The following is a 15,693-nucleotide window of genomic DNA, read 5'->3' on the forward strand; positions in this document are numbered from 1 at the left end:
CAGACCTCTCTCCAGGCTTTGGGATATAGGCTAGCAAAATAAGAGAGGGCTAGGGATTTGAACTGAAAGGTGGCAGAGTCACCGCTGGGCTTGTACTTGGAGAAAGCTGCCAGGGGGAGGACTCAGAGAAGGCCTGAGGATAGTAGAAGCAACGGAGCCCTAAGTCCCAACTTCCATTTCTCCACCGCCCTTGGTTGCCCCTGAGTTGGTGGGCTGGGTCTTTTCAGCAAATATCTTTTGATTTGAGCAATATTCAGTAGCTTCCTGTTTCTCAGAGCCAAACATACCCCGACTAAGACAGTCCCTCTGGAGGGTGGATCACACCGAGCTCATGGACTCCTGAAAGCCCACAGCAGGGACATCCACTGCAGTTACCATCTACCCTCTCTCTAACCTGGCCTGAGACCTGCCACAGCCCGCCTCCCCTGTGTGGGAGGGGCTCGTGGCTTTCTCACTTGGTGTCTCAAGGGGTGAGGAGACGGCAGGGTGGTGCAGTGACAAGTGGCAAAGGATGGAGTCAAGGGATGAGGATCTGGGCTCTGCTACCTCTAGGCTATGTGACCTGAGGCAAGCCAAGACCTCTCTGATTCTCTACCCTTCTGCAACACAGGGCAGGTCCTGAATCCTCCCGGAAGTGCCCCTGGCTGTGATTAAGGAATGACAAGTGAACAAACACTCTGGGTTCTGGGCACAGACAATTCACCTTAGAAACAGAGGCCACTTTTTCAGTGGGCTTTCTGATACTTTGATGCTTATTTCAAAATAAAAAAGAATTTTCTCAATCACCTACTTCCCCTACCTGCCCAGACCCTAAATATTTGAAACTGGTGCTCTAGAGAGAAGTATCCGTTTAATCTGCAGCTTTGGGAATCACTCCACATGCTGTCTTGTCAGGACCCCTTCGAGGGCAGCCTTCCTTCCTAACCTCGTGGGGGTAGGGCAGGCAGGTTGCCTCCCTGGCCTAAATCCCAGTTCGCAGAGGGCAGCCCAGAGTCCAGGGCCCTCCCACTGAGAAGCAGGGTCCTGGCACCTTGGCTGCTGAGACTTGGGGTACTACCCTGACTGCATTAAGGAAAAGCCAGGAGTGAGAGCCCAAGCTCTGGGTTCCTGGGCCTCCAGCTAAATTTGGTCTCTGCCGTGTAATCATAACAGTCAGTGAAGGAGCCAGGAAGCCACCCCAGGCCAGGTCTGTCTCTCTCCTAAGCCATGTCCCCTGCTTGACACAGGAATGGGTCACTTTTCCTCTTTGAGTACCAGTTTCCTTATCTGTAGAGCAGAGATGACAATGAAAATATCAACCACCTCAGAGTTATGCCATCAAGTGTCCAGCAAGTACATGCGCCCTAAGCGGTAATCAACATCACCACTGCCAGGGACGTTTCCTGGACCCAGAACGTTCACTAACCCTCCCTGCTCCCCGCCTGGAGGTATCTCCCCTTTCTCTGCTCACAGCCCCTGCACTTACTCGCTAGCATGAGGCATCAGGACACTGGGGCATGAGCACAATCAACACTTTAATCATTTTGGAGGTAGGTTTGAGCAGCCCTGCAGAGCCGCAGAGCCCTCACCAGTTGCTATGTCACAGTGAGCTCTGGGGCTGCCGCTCTAACAGCTGACTGGAGAGCTGGGCTCAGGGCCCCAGCCCCTGGCTGCAGAGGTCTCCTTGCGGGACCCCAATCCCAGAGCAGGCAGTACTCACAACGTCAGCAGCCGGTGGACTTCTCCTTGTGCTGAGGGGTCTGAGAAGCATCATGCCCTTCAGACTATGAATGGTCTTCACAGGACACCTGTGGGGCCAGGCTGGGCCAGACCCAGGTAGACAGGCCGCCCAGGGAAGGTGCTTGGCTCCCTGCTCCTGGATGGTGGTGGCTTAGGAGCCTCGCAGGGGTGGTGGCTGGGGTGATCTGGGAACATTGCTCCAAGGGCACATGAGGTGGCAGTAGGGTCAGGCGTGTGCCTGTTACAAGGATGTCTGGAGGGAGGGTGGAAGTACAGGGATGTGCGAAGCTGCTGGGGTGGGTGAGCCGGGAGGCTACCAGATAACCAGCCTCAGCTCGATGGTTTCTCTGTCCTGGGGTCTGTAGTCAGCAATACCTGCAGAAACAGGTTAAGAGGGGAAGGAGGTATTAACAGAGCAGAGTGTCTCAGCCCCCAACCTTATCTTCTGGACCCCCCACCCTGACGCTACGGTCTGTCAGATTCTTTCAGAGCTTGGTGGTGGGAAACTGGGAACTATCCAGAGCCACTGCAGAGACTCTGAACTCAGCTGTGACCTAGGCTCCCTGAAGCCCACAGGCTCATTTTACAGTGGGGAGATAACAGAGGGTAAGGAGTGGAGAACAGTATGGATAACCAACAAGGGGCAAAAGGAACCAGAGACCCTGACAACTGAAGTGGGTCACTTTTCTTCCTTGAGTACCAGTTTGCTTATCTATAGAGCAGAGACGACAACGAAAATATCAACCACCTCAGAGTTATGCAAGAAAGTGTCTAGCAAGTACATGCCCCCTAAGCGGTAATCAATATCACTACTGCCAGCAACGTTTCCCTGGAACCAAAACAGCACCTGAAGGTGACTGTCTTCATAGCCTCCGAGGGGCCGGCAGGAAGAGGGTCCTCAGTGTGGCCTGGAGGGAGAACTTGGACCACAAATGGTCTGGAGGAGCCAGCCTTTGCTCACTGGAGACTACCTAGCTTCCAGCATGACACCTGGGGTCAAGCCCCAGCTTTGTCACTCATTAGCAGTGTGACTTTGGGCAATTATTTAACCTCTGTGAGTGCTGGCGTGCCCATTTCTGAAATGACGATAATAAAGATATCACCAACTGGGCCCTCCTTCTTCTCGTGGGAATGGGCTTCCTGCTGGACTGGGGCTGCAGAGAGGATGGGAGGTAGAGGACACAGCCACCTACGTCTGCCTCGTGGCTGAGTCCATCGGGCTTTCCCCCTCGGCTCTATCCTCTAATCCAGCCTTTATCAGTAATAGATAAAGGGGTCTCCATCTGCTACCCCTTTGTTTTATTTCTCAATTTGTTCAGAAGCCAGGCAGGGAAAGACAATGCTTCTTATTGGGCTCCCTCAGAAAGTTCCCACCTTCCGAAAGCACTTGGCCCAATGCCTAGTACACGGTAAATGTCCAGTAGATGTTCCAGGTAGTAGGAGCAGGGACAGAGGACCTTTAAGAGTCTGTCTGGTGACTAGACTGATGCACAAGGATGCTCATGACAGCTTGGGGTGTAAGATTTAAAACTGGAGACACCCTAGAGGTCCAGTAGGCTGCAGCCCGCCATCCCACTCCACGCTCTGTAGAGCAGCACCCAGCCCAGGGGGTGGGCTAGCAGTGGGATTGGCCTAAGCCAGTCATGTGATGTCTCTCTAGACAATGTGGTCGCAGAATGTGGCTGTCTCCTAGCAACAGGAATAGGTCCAGGAATACACCTGTGTCCCAATTCCACCTTCAAGACCCCAGGAGAAGTTTGCTGGGTATTCAGACAAATTTCCTGAATCATAAAAGAGAGCAGCCCTGGGAAGACAAAGAAAGACCTCTCTGGAGGAGGAAGCCAGCCAAGAGAGGGGGATGGAATCCCGGGGAAGTACTGGTGTACTTCCTACAGCCTACAGCCCAGGTTATACCAGCCCTGAAGTCCTCACTCCCTCTGGACTTGTCACAGGAGACAACCAATGTTATATTGTGGACGCTGGTTTGCGTTGCATTTCCTGTTACTTGCAGCTCAAAACTTCCTGGTAGATAACATATTCTGTGTGGCCATTACAAAGAAGGGGAAGATCTACATACACTGACATAGAAAGATGCCTATAATATATTTAGAACAAAAAAATAAGTTGCAAAACAGTATATAGACCTGTACTGTCCAATATGCCATCCACTAGCGATACCTGGCTACTAAACACTTGAAATCTTAATACAAAAAAAAAAAAGCCAAATATGTCATTAATAATTTTAATTGATTACATCTTGGAGTGATACTATCTTAGAATATACTGGTTAAAAAAGATGTATTATTAATATTAGTTTCATCAACTAGAAAATTTAGCATTACACGTGTGGCTCCCATTTTATTTCTATCAGCCAGCATTTACTATAAAGCATGGCTTCATTTTTTATGAAACAACAAACTTAGATATTTAAAACTTATCTGGAAGAAAATACATCAAAAGTTAAAAGAAGTTATTCCTCGGTAGCAAATTATGATTTGAATTGTCTTCTTTTTTGCCTATCTGATTTCCTAGCATTGTCATAATAATGTACATAAAATTACGTAAGAATTCAGTTAAGTAAACTGTGCAACCTTGAGCATCAATGATTTTCCTAGGCTGAGGCCCAGGAAGGTTCCGGGGAAAGCTGGGGCACGTTGATGACTCCTCCTCGCTAGGATAGGGCTGGGGTAGGGAACACATCCAGAGGTGTGTTCCAGCCACGAGACTCACCTTGTTGTAGCGGGGTGTCAGGGGCTCGGATGAGCTGCCAGAACTCACGTTCCCCGACTTCTTTCCCCATCACGGAGGTCAGGTAAGGGCCAGACAAGGTGGTCTGTGTTCCATACCTACCAAAGGGACAGGTGAAGAGGGAGAAGAGGTGCCTTTTACTCCCATCCACCCAAGGGTAGAATTGGAGCTCACCCACATATCCTCAGGGCGAGCACTAGACAAACCCTTCCTGAACCACCTCACCCTGGGTCTCACCTCCACCCCTCCTCTCCAGGCTCACTGACACTGCCCTTTCAGGGGACTTCATCCCTTCTGTGCTGACCATGACCATGGCCTGCATGAAGGGGCACCTATGTGTTCAACCCAGCAACTGGGCCCTCTATGAGGGCTGATGTTGTAGGGGTGAGAATCAGAAGTTGCCAACATCACACATAAAATGTCCAGGGAGAGAGGGTGAAACCAGTCTGCAGAGAGAAGCTGGAATATGGGGGACAGAGACAGAGACCCTGGTGGTGGCATTGGGTCTCTGGTTCTGGAAGTTTCTGTGGCTCAATGTCACTCCCTTCTTGTGGCTGTTCAGTTTACTATTTGACTCTGTATACACCACGCTCCTCATTACCAGAGAGCACTGGAGTTATATTTCTGGCCCTTGCAACCAAAATCTCCTTACTCACCCCTCCCTTCCTAAGCTTCTTGACTCCAACTTTGCATTTCTCCAACCCATCTGGATGCCACAGCAAAAGCGTCCTCTTAAACTTCCATGGGTCATGTCCCTTCTCTCTCCAAAAGGCTTAGCAATGGTTTTGGTTTTAGAGAAGGTGGGTTTTTATAGTTCAAAGAAACAGAAACCCATTCAGGGTGATTTAGGCAAAGGGAAAGTATTGTTTTAGGGGGTGTCATGGAGCAGCCCCCTTTCTCCAGTCATTCCCTAACTCTGTGGGGCCACATGGCTGCGCGCAGCACTTCTCTCTGAGTGCTGTCTACCTGCCTGCCTGCCTGCCTGCCTGTCTGTCTGTCTGTCTGTCTCTGTTTTTCTCTCTTCTCTCTTTCTGTCTGTCTCTCTGTCTCCATCTCTCCCTTTCTCGCTCCCTTTCTGCAGTCCAGCTTTCTCTGCTATGCATTCCTGTGCCTTGAACATGGCCTTCCTGCCTGGCCCCTCAACCCCGTCAGGCATCCACCCCTACTAACAAGAGAATTATTTCTCAGACTGGTGCCCCTGATGTCTTCTCAGAGGTCCTGGAGTCCTGAACAAAAATGTTAAGTTCTATCTTTTTCATTTTGATGACGATATCCAAACACGAATGCCAGCAGGTTCTGGGTAATCTGCCAGACTGAGACCTGCCAAGGGTCTCAGCGTGTGTGGCTGTCTGGACTATCTTGGCCCCAGCAGTACAGCTGTATGCACTGCAGGCTCCCGGGAAGAGAACCGTGGCTTAGCAGTGAATGGAGTGTTCGGGCCAGGGACAAGCCGACAAAGCCACAGCTGCCTGTACAAACTCAGGTTTGACGGCAGCTCAATCTAAGGGATTGCTGAGCGCATCTGGCTCACCCTGCACCTGGCCGATAGTCCTTATTTGGATGTATCGGCTTTAGTGTTCTTTGTATTTAATTTGCAAAGTTGTTTAGGATTTATAGCTGTCTTGAGCCAGAAAGGACTTTTAAGAGTAAATATATTAGTACACATCTAAGTCATTAAAACAGAAGTAAGTTAACCTGGGCTCTAGGAGAATGTTTGTCCTTTCAAGGGGTGGGTCTTTGCATATCTCTGGCCCAAAATTCCCTGGGCTCAGATGACCCCAAGGCACCAGCTGTGGGCCATCCCTGGCTGCATCCTCTGGGAAATCCAGTTGGGGACAGAAATTGGAGCCCTCTCAAACTGAGGCATATATTTATGGACAAGAATTCTGGGGTCCAGGTGACGTGGTGGAAGGCACTCGTCTTTTCTGGACCAGATTCCCCATTGGCAACATGAGCATCCTTCCCGACTTATTTAGGCATGATCCCATTTCAGAGATGTGGAGTCGGTAGGGTGAGGGCTGGGAAGTGAAGGTCTCACATGAATCCTCCGAGCTCCTGCGCCTTCTTTAGGACATCTTCCAAAGAGGACCCGGCAGGGACAGAGATGGAGCGCGTATATGGTGGCCAGACACTGGGGACTGTCAACATGACATGAATGACTTCTGGGACTTGGCTCTGTGAAGTGGTCTCCACAGCTGGTTCCAACATAACTGCCAGGGAGAGAAAAAGGGGCAGCTGGTGTGAGGGCTGGGCTGGGTGTTAGTTCTTTCTTCCCTTAAAGACACTGTGGACCATTGTGAACTCCTCCTTCCCTAAGGTCCCATCTCACTCAACAGTCATTGCCTACACAGCCAAAACCTGGCTGCCCTCCTAACCTGCCCGTAACCTCAGTCCCCACATCTCTGGCTGCCCAGGTCAAGCCCCTCATTGGTTTCCCTGCCTCCCACTTATCTGCCACATAGCATCCAAGAGGGCTCTTTCTAGAATATACATTTGCTCATGTCACTCCCCTTTCCCTCTGAGGACCTCCTCTCCTTTTCATTCTCTGCCTGCCACTCCAGCTCATTTTCTCCAACCCTACTCTTTAGCGTGAACTTTCTCCCAAATTCTAGTCTTTACACCTCTGTGCCTTTGTTCTTGCTGCCTCTTCTGTGCTCTGCCTTCCTTCTCTCTTTGCTACCAGCAAATGCCACTCACCAAGTCAAGTCCCTCTCCCAGAGGAAGCCCTGATTCAAGCTGCTCCTTGGGACTCATTATGATGTATAAGAGCTAAGCAAAATGAATATCCATCCATCCATCCATCCATCCATCCATCCATCCATCCGTCTATCCAAACATTTCTATACTAGGTTCTCACAGAAGGGACTGGAGATTCCTGCCCACCCACAGCTCTCCCTCCCCACAGTGTGAGCTTCTAGAAGCTGTGACCACATCTTAGCTGTCAGTGTGTCACACATACACCCACCAACCCCTGTTGACTCAGTAAATCAGGACCAAACAACCACCCCTCACTGGGCCGTGCAGACCTCAGTGAGTGCCCTGCAGATTAAAAACAGCCAGGCTTGCGTGAAAGGCTTGGCTACCTCTTGGTGCCAGGCAGTCTGGGGAGATGAGATCCACATAGCTCCTTTGGTTCAGGACAGGCAGCAGCTGGGAAATCATGAGAACGTTCTGGACGGCCTCATCCTGCAGGCTGGCCAACAGAGCAGTTGTTGCTTTGAGGCATGCTATGCCCAGCTCCACACCAGGCATATGGGAGGTCACCAACAACTGGTGACAGAGTGAGGTAGAGAAAGAGGAGGTGGGTCAGCTAACGGGGAGAAACCAGGTCCGCCAGTCCCTGACCAGCCCACCCCCACCAGCCACCAGGGTGGACCAGCCACCTGTAGCGCCAGAGGGGTGCTGTAGACATTCCCAAAGTGGCCCTCTGGAGTCTGGGCCTTCAGGATCTTCTCTTGCACTTTCCTGATGGCCAGAGTCATCCGGTTCCTCTGATCGGGGTTGAAGTGGGAGCGCTTCAGGCAGGTGAAGGCCAAGCCTGCCATGGCCATCGTGTCTGCAGGGGACAGAGCCAATTGCGGTCAGCCCAGGCAGGGTCTAGGGGCGATGGGCAGCCACAGGAGGGTTGCAGAAGGGGGGTCAACATGGTCAGATCAGCATTTTAGAAAGTTTCCACTAGCCACGGGGACCAGCCCTGCCCGGTTTGCTCAGGACTTCCCCAGTTTGGGCACCGTAAGTCCAGTGTCCTGGGAAACCCCCTAGTCCCAGGCAAACTGGGATGGTTGGTCACCCTATTCCTGTCTACTGTTTACAGGTTAGAGGTTGGGAGAGAGACTGGAGACGGGAGGCCCAACAGGACTTTATCCCACACCGCTCATTCCAAAACCTGCCGGCACGTTGGAATCACTAGGCAAGTTTTAGATGAATCGATGCCTGGATTCACCCCTAGATGGTCTGATTTAATAGGTCCAGGATGCTGCTTGGGTTTAAAGACTCCCCCCCGCCCCAAGGTGATTTAATGTGTCCACATGGTTTTTCTACAACTTTCTGAGGCAGAACAAGCCCCCTGATGGCAGGGGCCCTGCCGCCCTCTTCTCTCTGGCCACCTCCCCATCCCCCTTACTCCATCCTATCCCACCCTATGCGAGGCACACACACTCACTCACAGAACCAGGCCCAGAAGAGACCTTGAATCACAATGACAAGAAAGGGCACTGGAGGCCCAAGGTCACACAGTGAGGAAGCAGATCCAGGATCCAGGTATCAGGCTTCCCAGCTCATACAATAAGATCATAGCTATATATCCAGAACTTTCTCCATGCCAGGCACTGTGCTAAGCCTTTTATTTCCAAGGCATCATTTATCAAGATGCTGCTAGAAGGTTATTTTACAGGAGAAGCTGAATCGGAAAGGCCAGCTGACTTGTCCAGGCATCCTACAATGCACATGTGCCATGGAGCTGGGTTTCGGAATCTCAGTCCAGCTCCAGCGCTGGCTCACAGCTACCACACTCCACACAAGCCCTCACCATTTCGCTCCTAATAGACTTGATAAGGAGGGGGCCCAAGGAAAGGTGAGCATGGGCCTTCAGTTGGGGCTGGGGCTGGGGGACTGCCAGCCTGGCCTTGCAAGGTCTGGCCCACTCACCCACAGAGAGGTGGCCCTGGTGGGGATGGTGGTCGTGTTCCACGGCATACAGGAGTTTGCCTACCACGCTGTCATGTACCCGCTTCTGGTGGACACACAGGGCCAGGATGCTCAGGCCGTACTGGTAGTAGCTGGTGTGGGGGTGGCCCTTGTGATGGTCCCCTGAGAGGCAGAAAATGGAGGGGCGGGGGTGTCATGCCAGGCCCGAGGGGTGGCCTCTCTGCCCCCTCCCAGCCACCTGCCCCATTAACACATAGATCCCCACGGCTGATATTTTCCAACACCCTCCTTTGGGTCATGAGATCCTTTTGCCCTCAACCCATACTTGCTGAGGTTCCACTAAGTGTCAGTTGCTGTGCTTGGAGAATATGAAACAGTGACAACAGGCCAGGCACAGTGCAGCCAGGGCCTCCGACAATAACACAACCCACACTCATGAGAGTACGATTAGAACTGAAACGTGGACCGAGGTCTGTGGGGCCATATAACAGAGGACTTTGAGTAGCTAGGGCATCAGGACAGGAGTCTCTAAGGCAGTGATGCTGGGGAGATGGGACAGGAAACAACTTGAAAGGGAAGGAAAGCTTCCAGATAGAGGGAACATATATGGAGACCCTGGTTTGCAAGCTAAGAGAATGCCATTGTGGCTGGAGCCCACCGAGGGGCAGGTGAGTGTGGTAAGCCAGACAGTGGGTGGGCAGAACTGGAAAGGAGAAAAGGGCAGACAGGCTAGGCCTGAGGGCTGTTAACACAGCAGTGAGCAGCCCCTGCAGGGTTTACGCAATGCTAAAAGATCAGACTTATATTCAAAACGCTTGCTTTGTGTGTGCTGGGTCGAGTTAGGAGGGAAGAAAGTTAGCCGAGAGAGGCTGAGGAATAAGTCGTAAGAAGGCTGTGCCATTGTCCCAGAGGTGGATAGTTAGGTCAATCTTGGTGGCTGAGCAGCAAAACTTGCTGATGCAGTGCACGTGGGGTGCAGAAAAGGCTTGCTCAAGGATGGCTACTGGGGCAGGCCGAGCCTCTAGGTGGATAGTGAGATAGGCAGAATGGAGGGCAGGAAAGAGAGCTGGGGAGAAAACCCAAAGTTCTGATGAGCCCTCTCCACCCCTGGCAGACAGCCTCCTCTTACCAATTGCCCTCTTCTCATCCTCCAGGAACCTCTTCAACTGTGAGACCAGCCTGTCCCCCTTGCGGCCGCCAACAAACTCACAGTTGGACCTGAGAGCGAGCAGGTAGAGGGCCAGCTGGCCCATGGAGGGCTTGGCCTGGATGTCGCTGTTGTCATCACTGGAGGCAGACCTAGGGACAAAGCCAGTTAACAACACTGTCAGGAGAAAGTAGCACCCAGGTAAGCCTGGCTAGGGGTGACCCCCACCAACATCACAAAGTGGCAAAAAATCCTAGCAGTTGGAAAATGTGCTAGAACTTCCCCAAAAGCAGATGTAGTCAGCTATGTAAGTTGTGAAGTGTGTGCCACACATATTTCATAAAGATGAAAAATTAAACTCAAGGACAAACTCTGAGGGTTCTCCTGTCCAAATGCCCTGTGCTTGCCCTACTATTTTGGTCATGCTTCACCCATGCACTCTCCCTTTTCTTTCCTCTCCCTGCCCTGCGTACACTTCTCAAGAGGGAGTCCAAGCAAGAGATGCTCTATGGTACTCCTGATCTTTTATCTCTAATTCAAATTCCCACACTGGAGCTCAGAAGAGCCCCCCATCTCTTAATCACCTAGAAAGGGCACAGGCATGGATTAGTGATGTCTGCTTCAGGCATGGGAGGGGAGCACAGACAGATGCTGCCTCTGGGCTCAGAATGGAAGAGTGTGGTCATGGATTAGTGATGTCTGCCTCAGGTATGGGGGCTTGTAGAAGGGCCCTGTATTAGCATTTCCATTCTAGTCAGACCAACTCCATTCTGCAGATGGAGAAAGACCTAGAGGAGATGAAACTTTCCTAAAGTCTCCCAACCAGGCAATGACAGGCACAAACCAGAACACAGGTCTCCTGTCTCTTAGGATGTGGAGCAAGACATGGGAAAAGGAGAAGAGAGTGGCAATACCCCAGGAGGCTCTGCTGGTAACTGAGCTTGAGGCTGTGCAGGTAGAGGTCCTCTTTGGTTCCAGCCTCTAGGCTGGAGAGGCGCAGGCCCACGTAGAGACTGGGGTTCAGGTGCTCCAGGGAGAGCTGGTCCATCCCGGGCAAGAGGTGTTGGCCCAGTGTCTGCACCAGCGTGCTGTCCACCTCTGGTATGTCTTAGAAAAGAGAACAGGCCAAGTGAGGTCTCAGGGCCAGGCCACCAGCAAGGAATTGCTTTTACCTTACCAGGGCCTTCTCCTGGGAATAGGACTCACCACACACCCTACTCATATGGGAAAATATGGCTGTAATGAAAGGCAGAGGGTAAAGGGGCGAAAGTAGGTATCTCAAAAGAGCAGTTGGAGAGGGTCAGGGAGGGGTCATGGGCCCAGGGCTCACGAAGCTGGTGCCAGGCAAAAACTCTGCCTATTAGGAGTAACACAGAGACAAAATGCCAAGCCGCACGGTGTGTCCTGGGCACCACCAGACCTACTGGGTCCTCATGCCAGCCCCATCACACAGCTAGGCACTGTCATCATTGCTTTGCACAAAAGAGGAAGCAGAAGTTCAAAGTCATGTCACGTCTTATGTGAGGCTGCTGAGCCACCGATGGGCCTGCCTGCAAAGCCCGTGCTCTTTGACGCTCTGCTGAACAGTTGCTCTACTCATTACAAAAGCTTCAACCCACACATGGAACATGTTACACATCCAATTTTAATGTACTGCCCATTGCCCACTGGTTACCTGGGGCTGCCTGGTGAACTTCCTATGCGCAGATCTCAAAATAACCTTTTCCTGCCACCTCTGTTTAGGAGAAGAGGACCTGAGATTGTGAGGTGAATCGTGACAAAGCTATTATCTTTCCAACCATTCATCTGTGTGCTTTGGGATTCAGCTGAAACTGTGTCACTAAAATATGGGAATATCTGAAGTAGCCAGGAAGCAGAAGCCTCAGGGATATTTCCCAGCTCCCTCTGACCTCCGTTCACCTTCTTCCTTCAGGAAGAGACCTGAGCTGAGTAGGTGGCCTTGCAGTGACTTTGGACTTTTCCCCATTTACTGCCTCCAGGTCACTGCAGGGCTCTAGCTGTCTCTTCTGTGCCCTGTCCCAGGATACTGCACAGGCTGCCCCTCCCAGGGGACTGAGCAAAGGCAGAGTGCCTCCTGGACCTCTTGGCCCAAGGGCCAGGGTTCCTCTCACAACGCCCATCTCTGATGGTTTGATGTCTGTTTTCCCCCATGTCTCAGATATCTGTTGCTATGACAGCAGGAGGGTAGGAGGAATAGGATGGGGGGAGGTAAGGAGGAGTTGCTTTTCTCGCCCTCTGTCTCTCTCAGGATCTCTCTCTCTCAGTCTCTCCAAGGCTCAGCCTATCTCTCTGGATATCTCTCCCTCTGCACTTCTCTTTCCCGTTCCCTTTTCTTCAAACTGGTGAGGGAGTCCCTGCCCCCACCCTGGGCTTAGACCGCCAGCAGGTGAGTCATCCCTGGGGTTAGAAGTGATAAGAAGAGGAGCAGGAGCTGTAAACAGCCTCCTTAGAAGGAAGGAAACCAGGCAGATTCACACAGGGTAATAAAAGTGCCCCTGGATGAGCTCACTCCCCACCAGGGCCTCCTGCTCACAAGGCCGCCCAGCTCTGCCAGCTGAGGCCTGACCGGCATTGACTTTCCAAAGCACAGGAGCCCCCCTTGCATGAGCATTGGTGCAGCATGCCTGTCAATTTCACAGCGTTAAGCTGGTAAAGCCGGTGTGTGGGATCCTGGCACCACACAAAGGAGGGAGGCCAGGGAGCATTCTTAGCTTACTTTGCAGGCGAGGGAATGAGGCTGGGAGAGATTAAGTGGTTCAGCAGCAGTGAGCTGCACCAGTCCAGGGCTCTCCAAGCCCCACAGGGAGGGGACTCATATGGGGTCAGGCCTACGGGCCAACCGTCGAAATGTTCACGACCAGTGAGGTTGAGGACCAAGTCCCAGGTCTCCCCTGGAAACTGTCTAGACTGGAACCAAGAGCCAAGGGCTGCGGGGTCTGGTTGCACTTGTGGAACACAGGCCGAAGGCTCCTGGTACCAGAGACCTTGTCCTGGACTTCTGAGCACTGAGTCTGGCAAAGCCCTGCAAAGCTGGAGCGCCTTGGGCCGGTCACCTGGCCCCTCTGACCCTTGACTGCTTCATCTATCATCTGAACATGACTGAACCTGCCTCTCAGTTTCTCCAAGGATCGTAAGAGACCCTGGTGGTGAAAGCATATTGCAGAGCATAACGCCCTTGGAAGAGCATAGGAGGGGAGAAAAGAGGTGGGTGGGCCCTGGCTTCAGAGGCTTCCCTTCCTGGCTTCCGCTTCCTGCCTGGCCCCTATGCCCAGGCACACCAAGCCTGTGCACTCAGATCGCAGACAGGTCCTGCCTGAGAGGCCTGGGGGCCGGCCAGCGCTGGGACACAGAGCCTGAGCAAAGAATACTCGTATAATGCAAATATCTCACCATGGCCCCTCCTACCCTCTGGGGCTCATCTCCCCACCAGGGTCTCCACACTTACTTCCCTCTGCCTTGGAAGCTTTCCCGCCTTTTCTTGCCAGTTCCTTTCCCTTCTTCACATTTCAGTTCCCCTGTCATCCCCTGGTCCTTGGAAATCCTTCCCCATCCTCTCTCCCTGAATCAGTGGACTTTGGGCCTGCTTAGCTTCCTGTGACACACACCACAGCCCCCAAACACAGCACCGATTTGCCCCTTGACTTCCTTTGTCTGTCTCCTTCACTAGAACGGAAACTCTAGGAGGGCAGGGACTGGATCTGTCTTGCTCTTTGCTCTTTCCCCAAAGCTTAACACTGCACCTGTCACAGAGATGTCTCAATCAATGTGCGTTGAATGAATAAGTGAACAAATGACTGAATTAGTGGAGGCAGTCGTGTCTGGCGGGGAGTCAGTCATACAACGTGCTTAAACACTGAGTTCCAGCTAACCCCAAACTGCTGTGGGAGCCCATCGGGGCAGATAAGTTGTACCTCCCCCCACACCAGAGCCTCAGTTTCCCCAGCTATATAATGAGGGGCTTGGAAAAGATGGCCCTCCCTCCTAAGGACCCGGGAAGAAAGAGGCACAGGGTAGCTATGGTTACTTACTGCAGATGTCAGCGAGAGCCCCCAGGGCCCCCAGCAGGAAGAGGAGGGTCCCAAGGTGCCCCATGGCAGCAGCAGGAGGGTGAGCAGCAGGTGGGAAGATGGACAGACTCCTAGGGTTCGCCTTGCAGAGGCTCTCCTGACCACAGATGTCACTGATCCGAAAGTGGCAGCTTTCTGTCACTGATTAATCTCTCCACGCCTGGCAGCACACTGCTAAGTCAGCAGAGAGAACAGGGGGAAACCGTCTGTAGCTGAGGGGAAAGGAAGGCCAAAGAACAGAGGAAGGAAGGAAGGGCAGAGCAGCTTTCCTGGTGGGGGGGCGCAAGGGGAAGGGGAGGGCACATAGGGGTAGTGTGAGAAATCTCAAGGTCAGCCACATTCCGCCCCACGGCCTAAAGAGCCGGCCACCAGCTCTGCCCAAGTCTGTCTGACTGCGCCTGTCTGGTATCTTCATAGCTGTTCCAGCGGGGCACAGGCAGTGCTGGGGTGCCTACCTGTTGCCCCTCACAGAAGGAGCCCCTTGAAGTGCCAATCCTGGCCTGGGACAGGGAGTGGAAGCGGGAGTTACAGTGGTCACATGAGGGAGACTGCTTTAGTCAGCTGTTGTTCTCCGCCCAGAGGGGTGGGGCTGGCTGTGTTGGAACCAAGCAGGCTAGTTTTCTTAACCAACCGGAAAGCTGGGAGCCTCCGGGAGACAAAACAAGTTAAGGAACTGGATTTAATCTTTTGAGACACAAAGCCATGAGTAGCAGGGTTATTTTTTCAGGACTAGGGAAGTAACCTAAAAAACTCTATGCAAGGAGAGAGGACAAAGATTCCTTATCTGCTGGGCCCCACAGGAGAATCAATGTATAAGAGTTAACTGGTGGTGTTGTGTGACCTTGGCCAGGTCGCTTAACCTCTCCGAATTTGAAATAGTTTCTCCTGTGTGCGATAAGAGAGTTGGAAAAAATCATTCTAACTAAGCTCCCTTCCAGCTCTACTTGTGAAGATGTTAAGACCTTAAACCACCTCTAATCATTTCCAAATAAGCTTTTTATTGCACTCATTTTATGGCACTCATTCTTTCAAGATAATCTGTTTCTGTGCCTGACTTATCACAAGTCAAGCTCTTGATATAGATAAATAGAGTCATACACCGCATGACGACATTTCGGTCGATGGTGCATATACGATGGTGGTCCCATAAAATTATAATGGATCTGAAAAATACCTATTGCCTAGTGATGTTATAGTCATTATAACATCATAGCGCAAATATTGCAAAAATGAACAAAGCTGTGGGAGATGGCAAACAATTTCAACCTGGGTGTGGATAGGATGCCGCTGGGGAGTTCCTAGACGTGGTTCCTCAGGAACTGACTAATGAGAGGTTGTTGGAAC

The 15,693-nt window shown here is 52.0% G+C and overlaps 1 protein-coding gene across 1 annotated transcript; it reads right to left on the reverse strand.

Moving 5' to 3' along the window:
• Positions 1-1,495: 1,495 nt before the first annotated feature.
• TCN2 (transcobalamin 2) lies at positions 1,496-14,933 on the reverse strand. Its single transcript, XM_019743133.2, has 10 exons — positions 14,805-14,933; positions 14,311-14,520; positions 11,176-11,368; positions 10,244-10,413; positions 9,115-9,276; positions 7,851-8,023; positions 7,551-7,737; positions 6,506-6,677; positions 4,450-4,565; positions 1,496-2,094 (listed from the first exon to the last, which is right to left on the reverse strand). The coding sequence occupies exons 2-10, from the start codon at positions 14,372-14,374 to the stop codon at positions 2,033-2,035; spliced, it is 1,299 nt and encodes a 432-aa protein (XP_019598692.2). The 5' UTR covers positions 14,375-14,520; positions 14,805-14,933; the 3' UTR covers positions 1,496-2,032.
• Positions 14,934-15,693: the final 760 nt, after the last annotated feature.

The sequence above is a fragment of the Rhinolophus sinicus genome, linkage group LG16, assembly GCF_036562045.2.
Source record: "Rhinolophus sinicus isolate RSC01 linkage group LG16, ASM3656204v1, whole genome shotgun sequence".
NCBI classification, from domain to species: Eukaryota; Metazoa; Chordata; class Mammalia; order Chiroptera; family Rhinolophidae; genus Rhinolophus; species Rhinolophus sinicus.

Excerpts from the sequence above, each read along its gene's own strand:
- TCN2 (XM_019743133.2), bottom strand. The coding sequence starts at position 14,374 with ATGGGGCACCTTGGGACCCTCCTCTTCCTGCTGGGGGCCCTGGGGGCT. Across the intron at positions 9,277-10,243 it reads GGATGAGAAGAGGGCAATTG|GGGACCATCACAAGGGCCAC; the intron begins GTAAGAGGAGGC and ends TCTGCCTCTCAG. Across the intron at positions 2,095-4,449 it reads TGACACCCCGCTACAACAAG|GTATTGCTGACTACAGACCC; the intron begins GTGAGTCTCGTG and ends CTGTTTCTGCAG.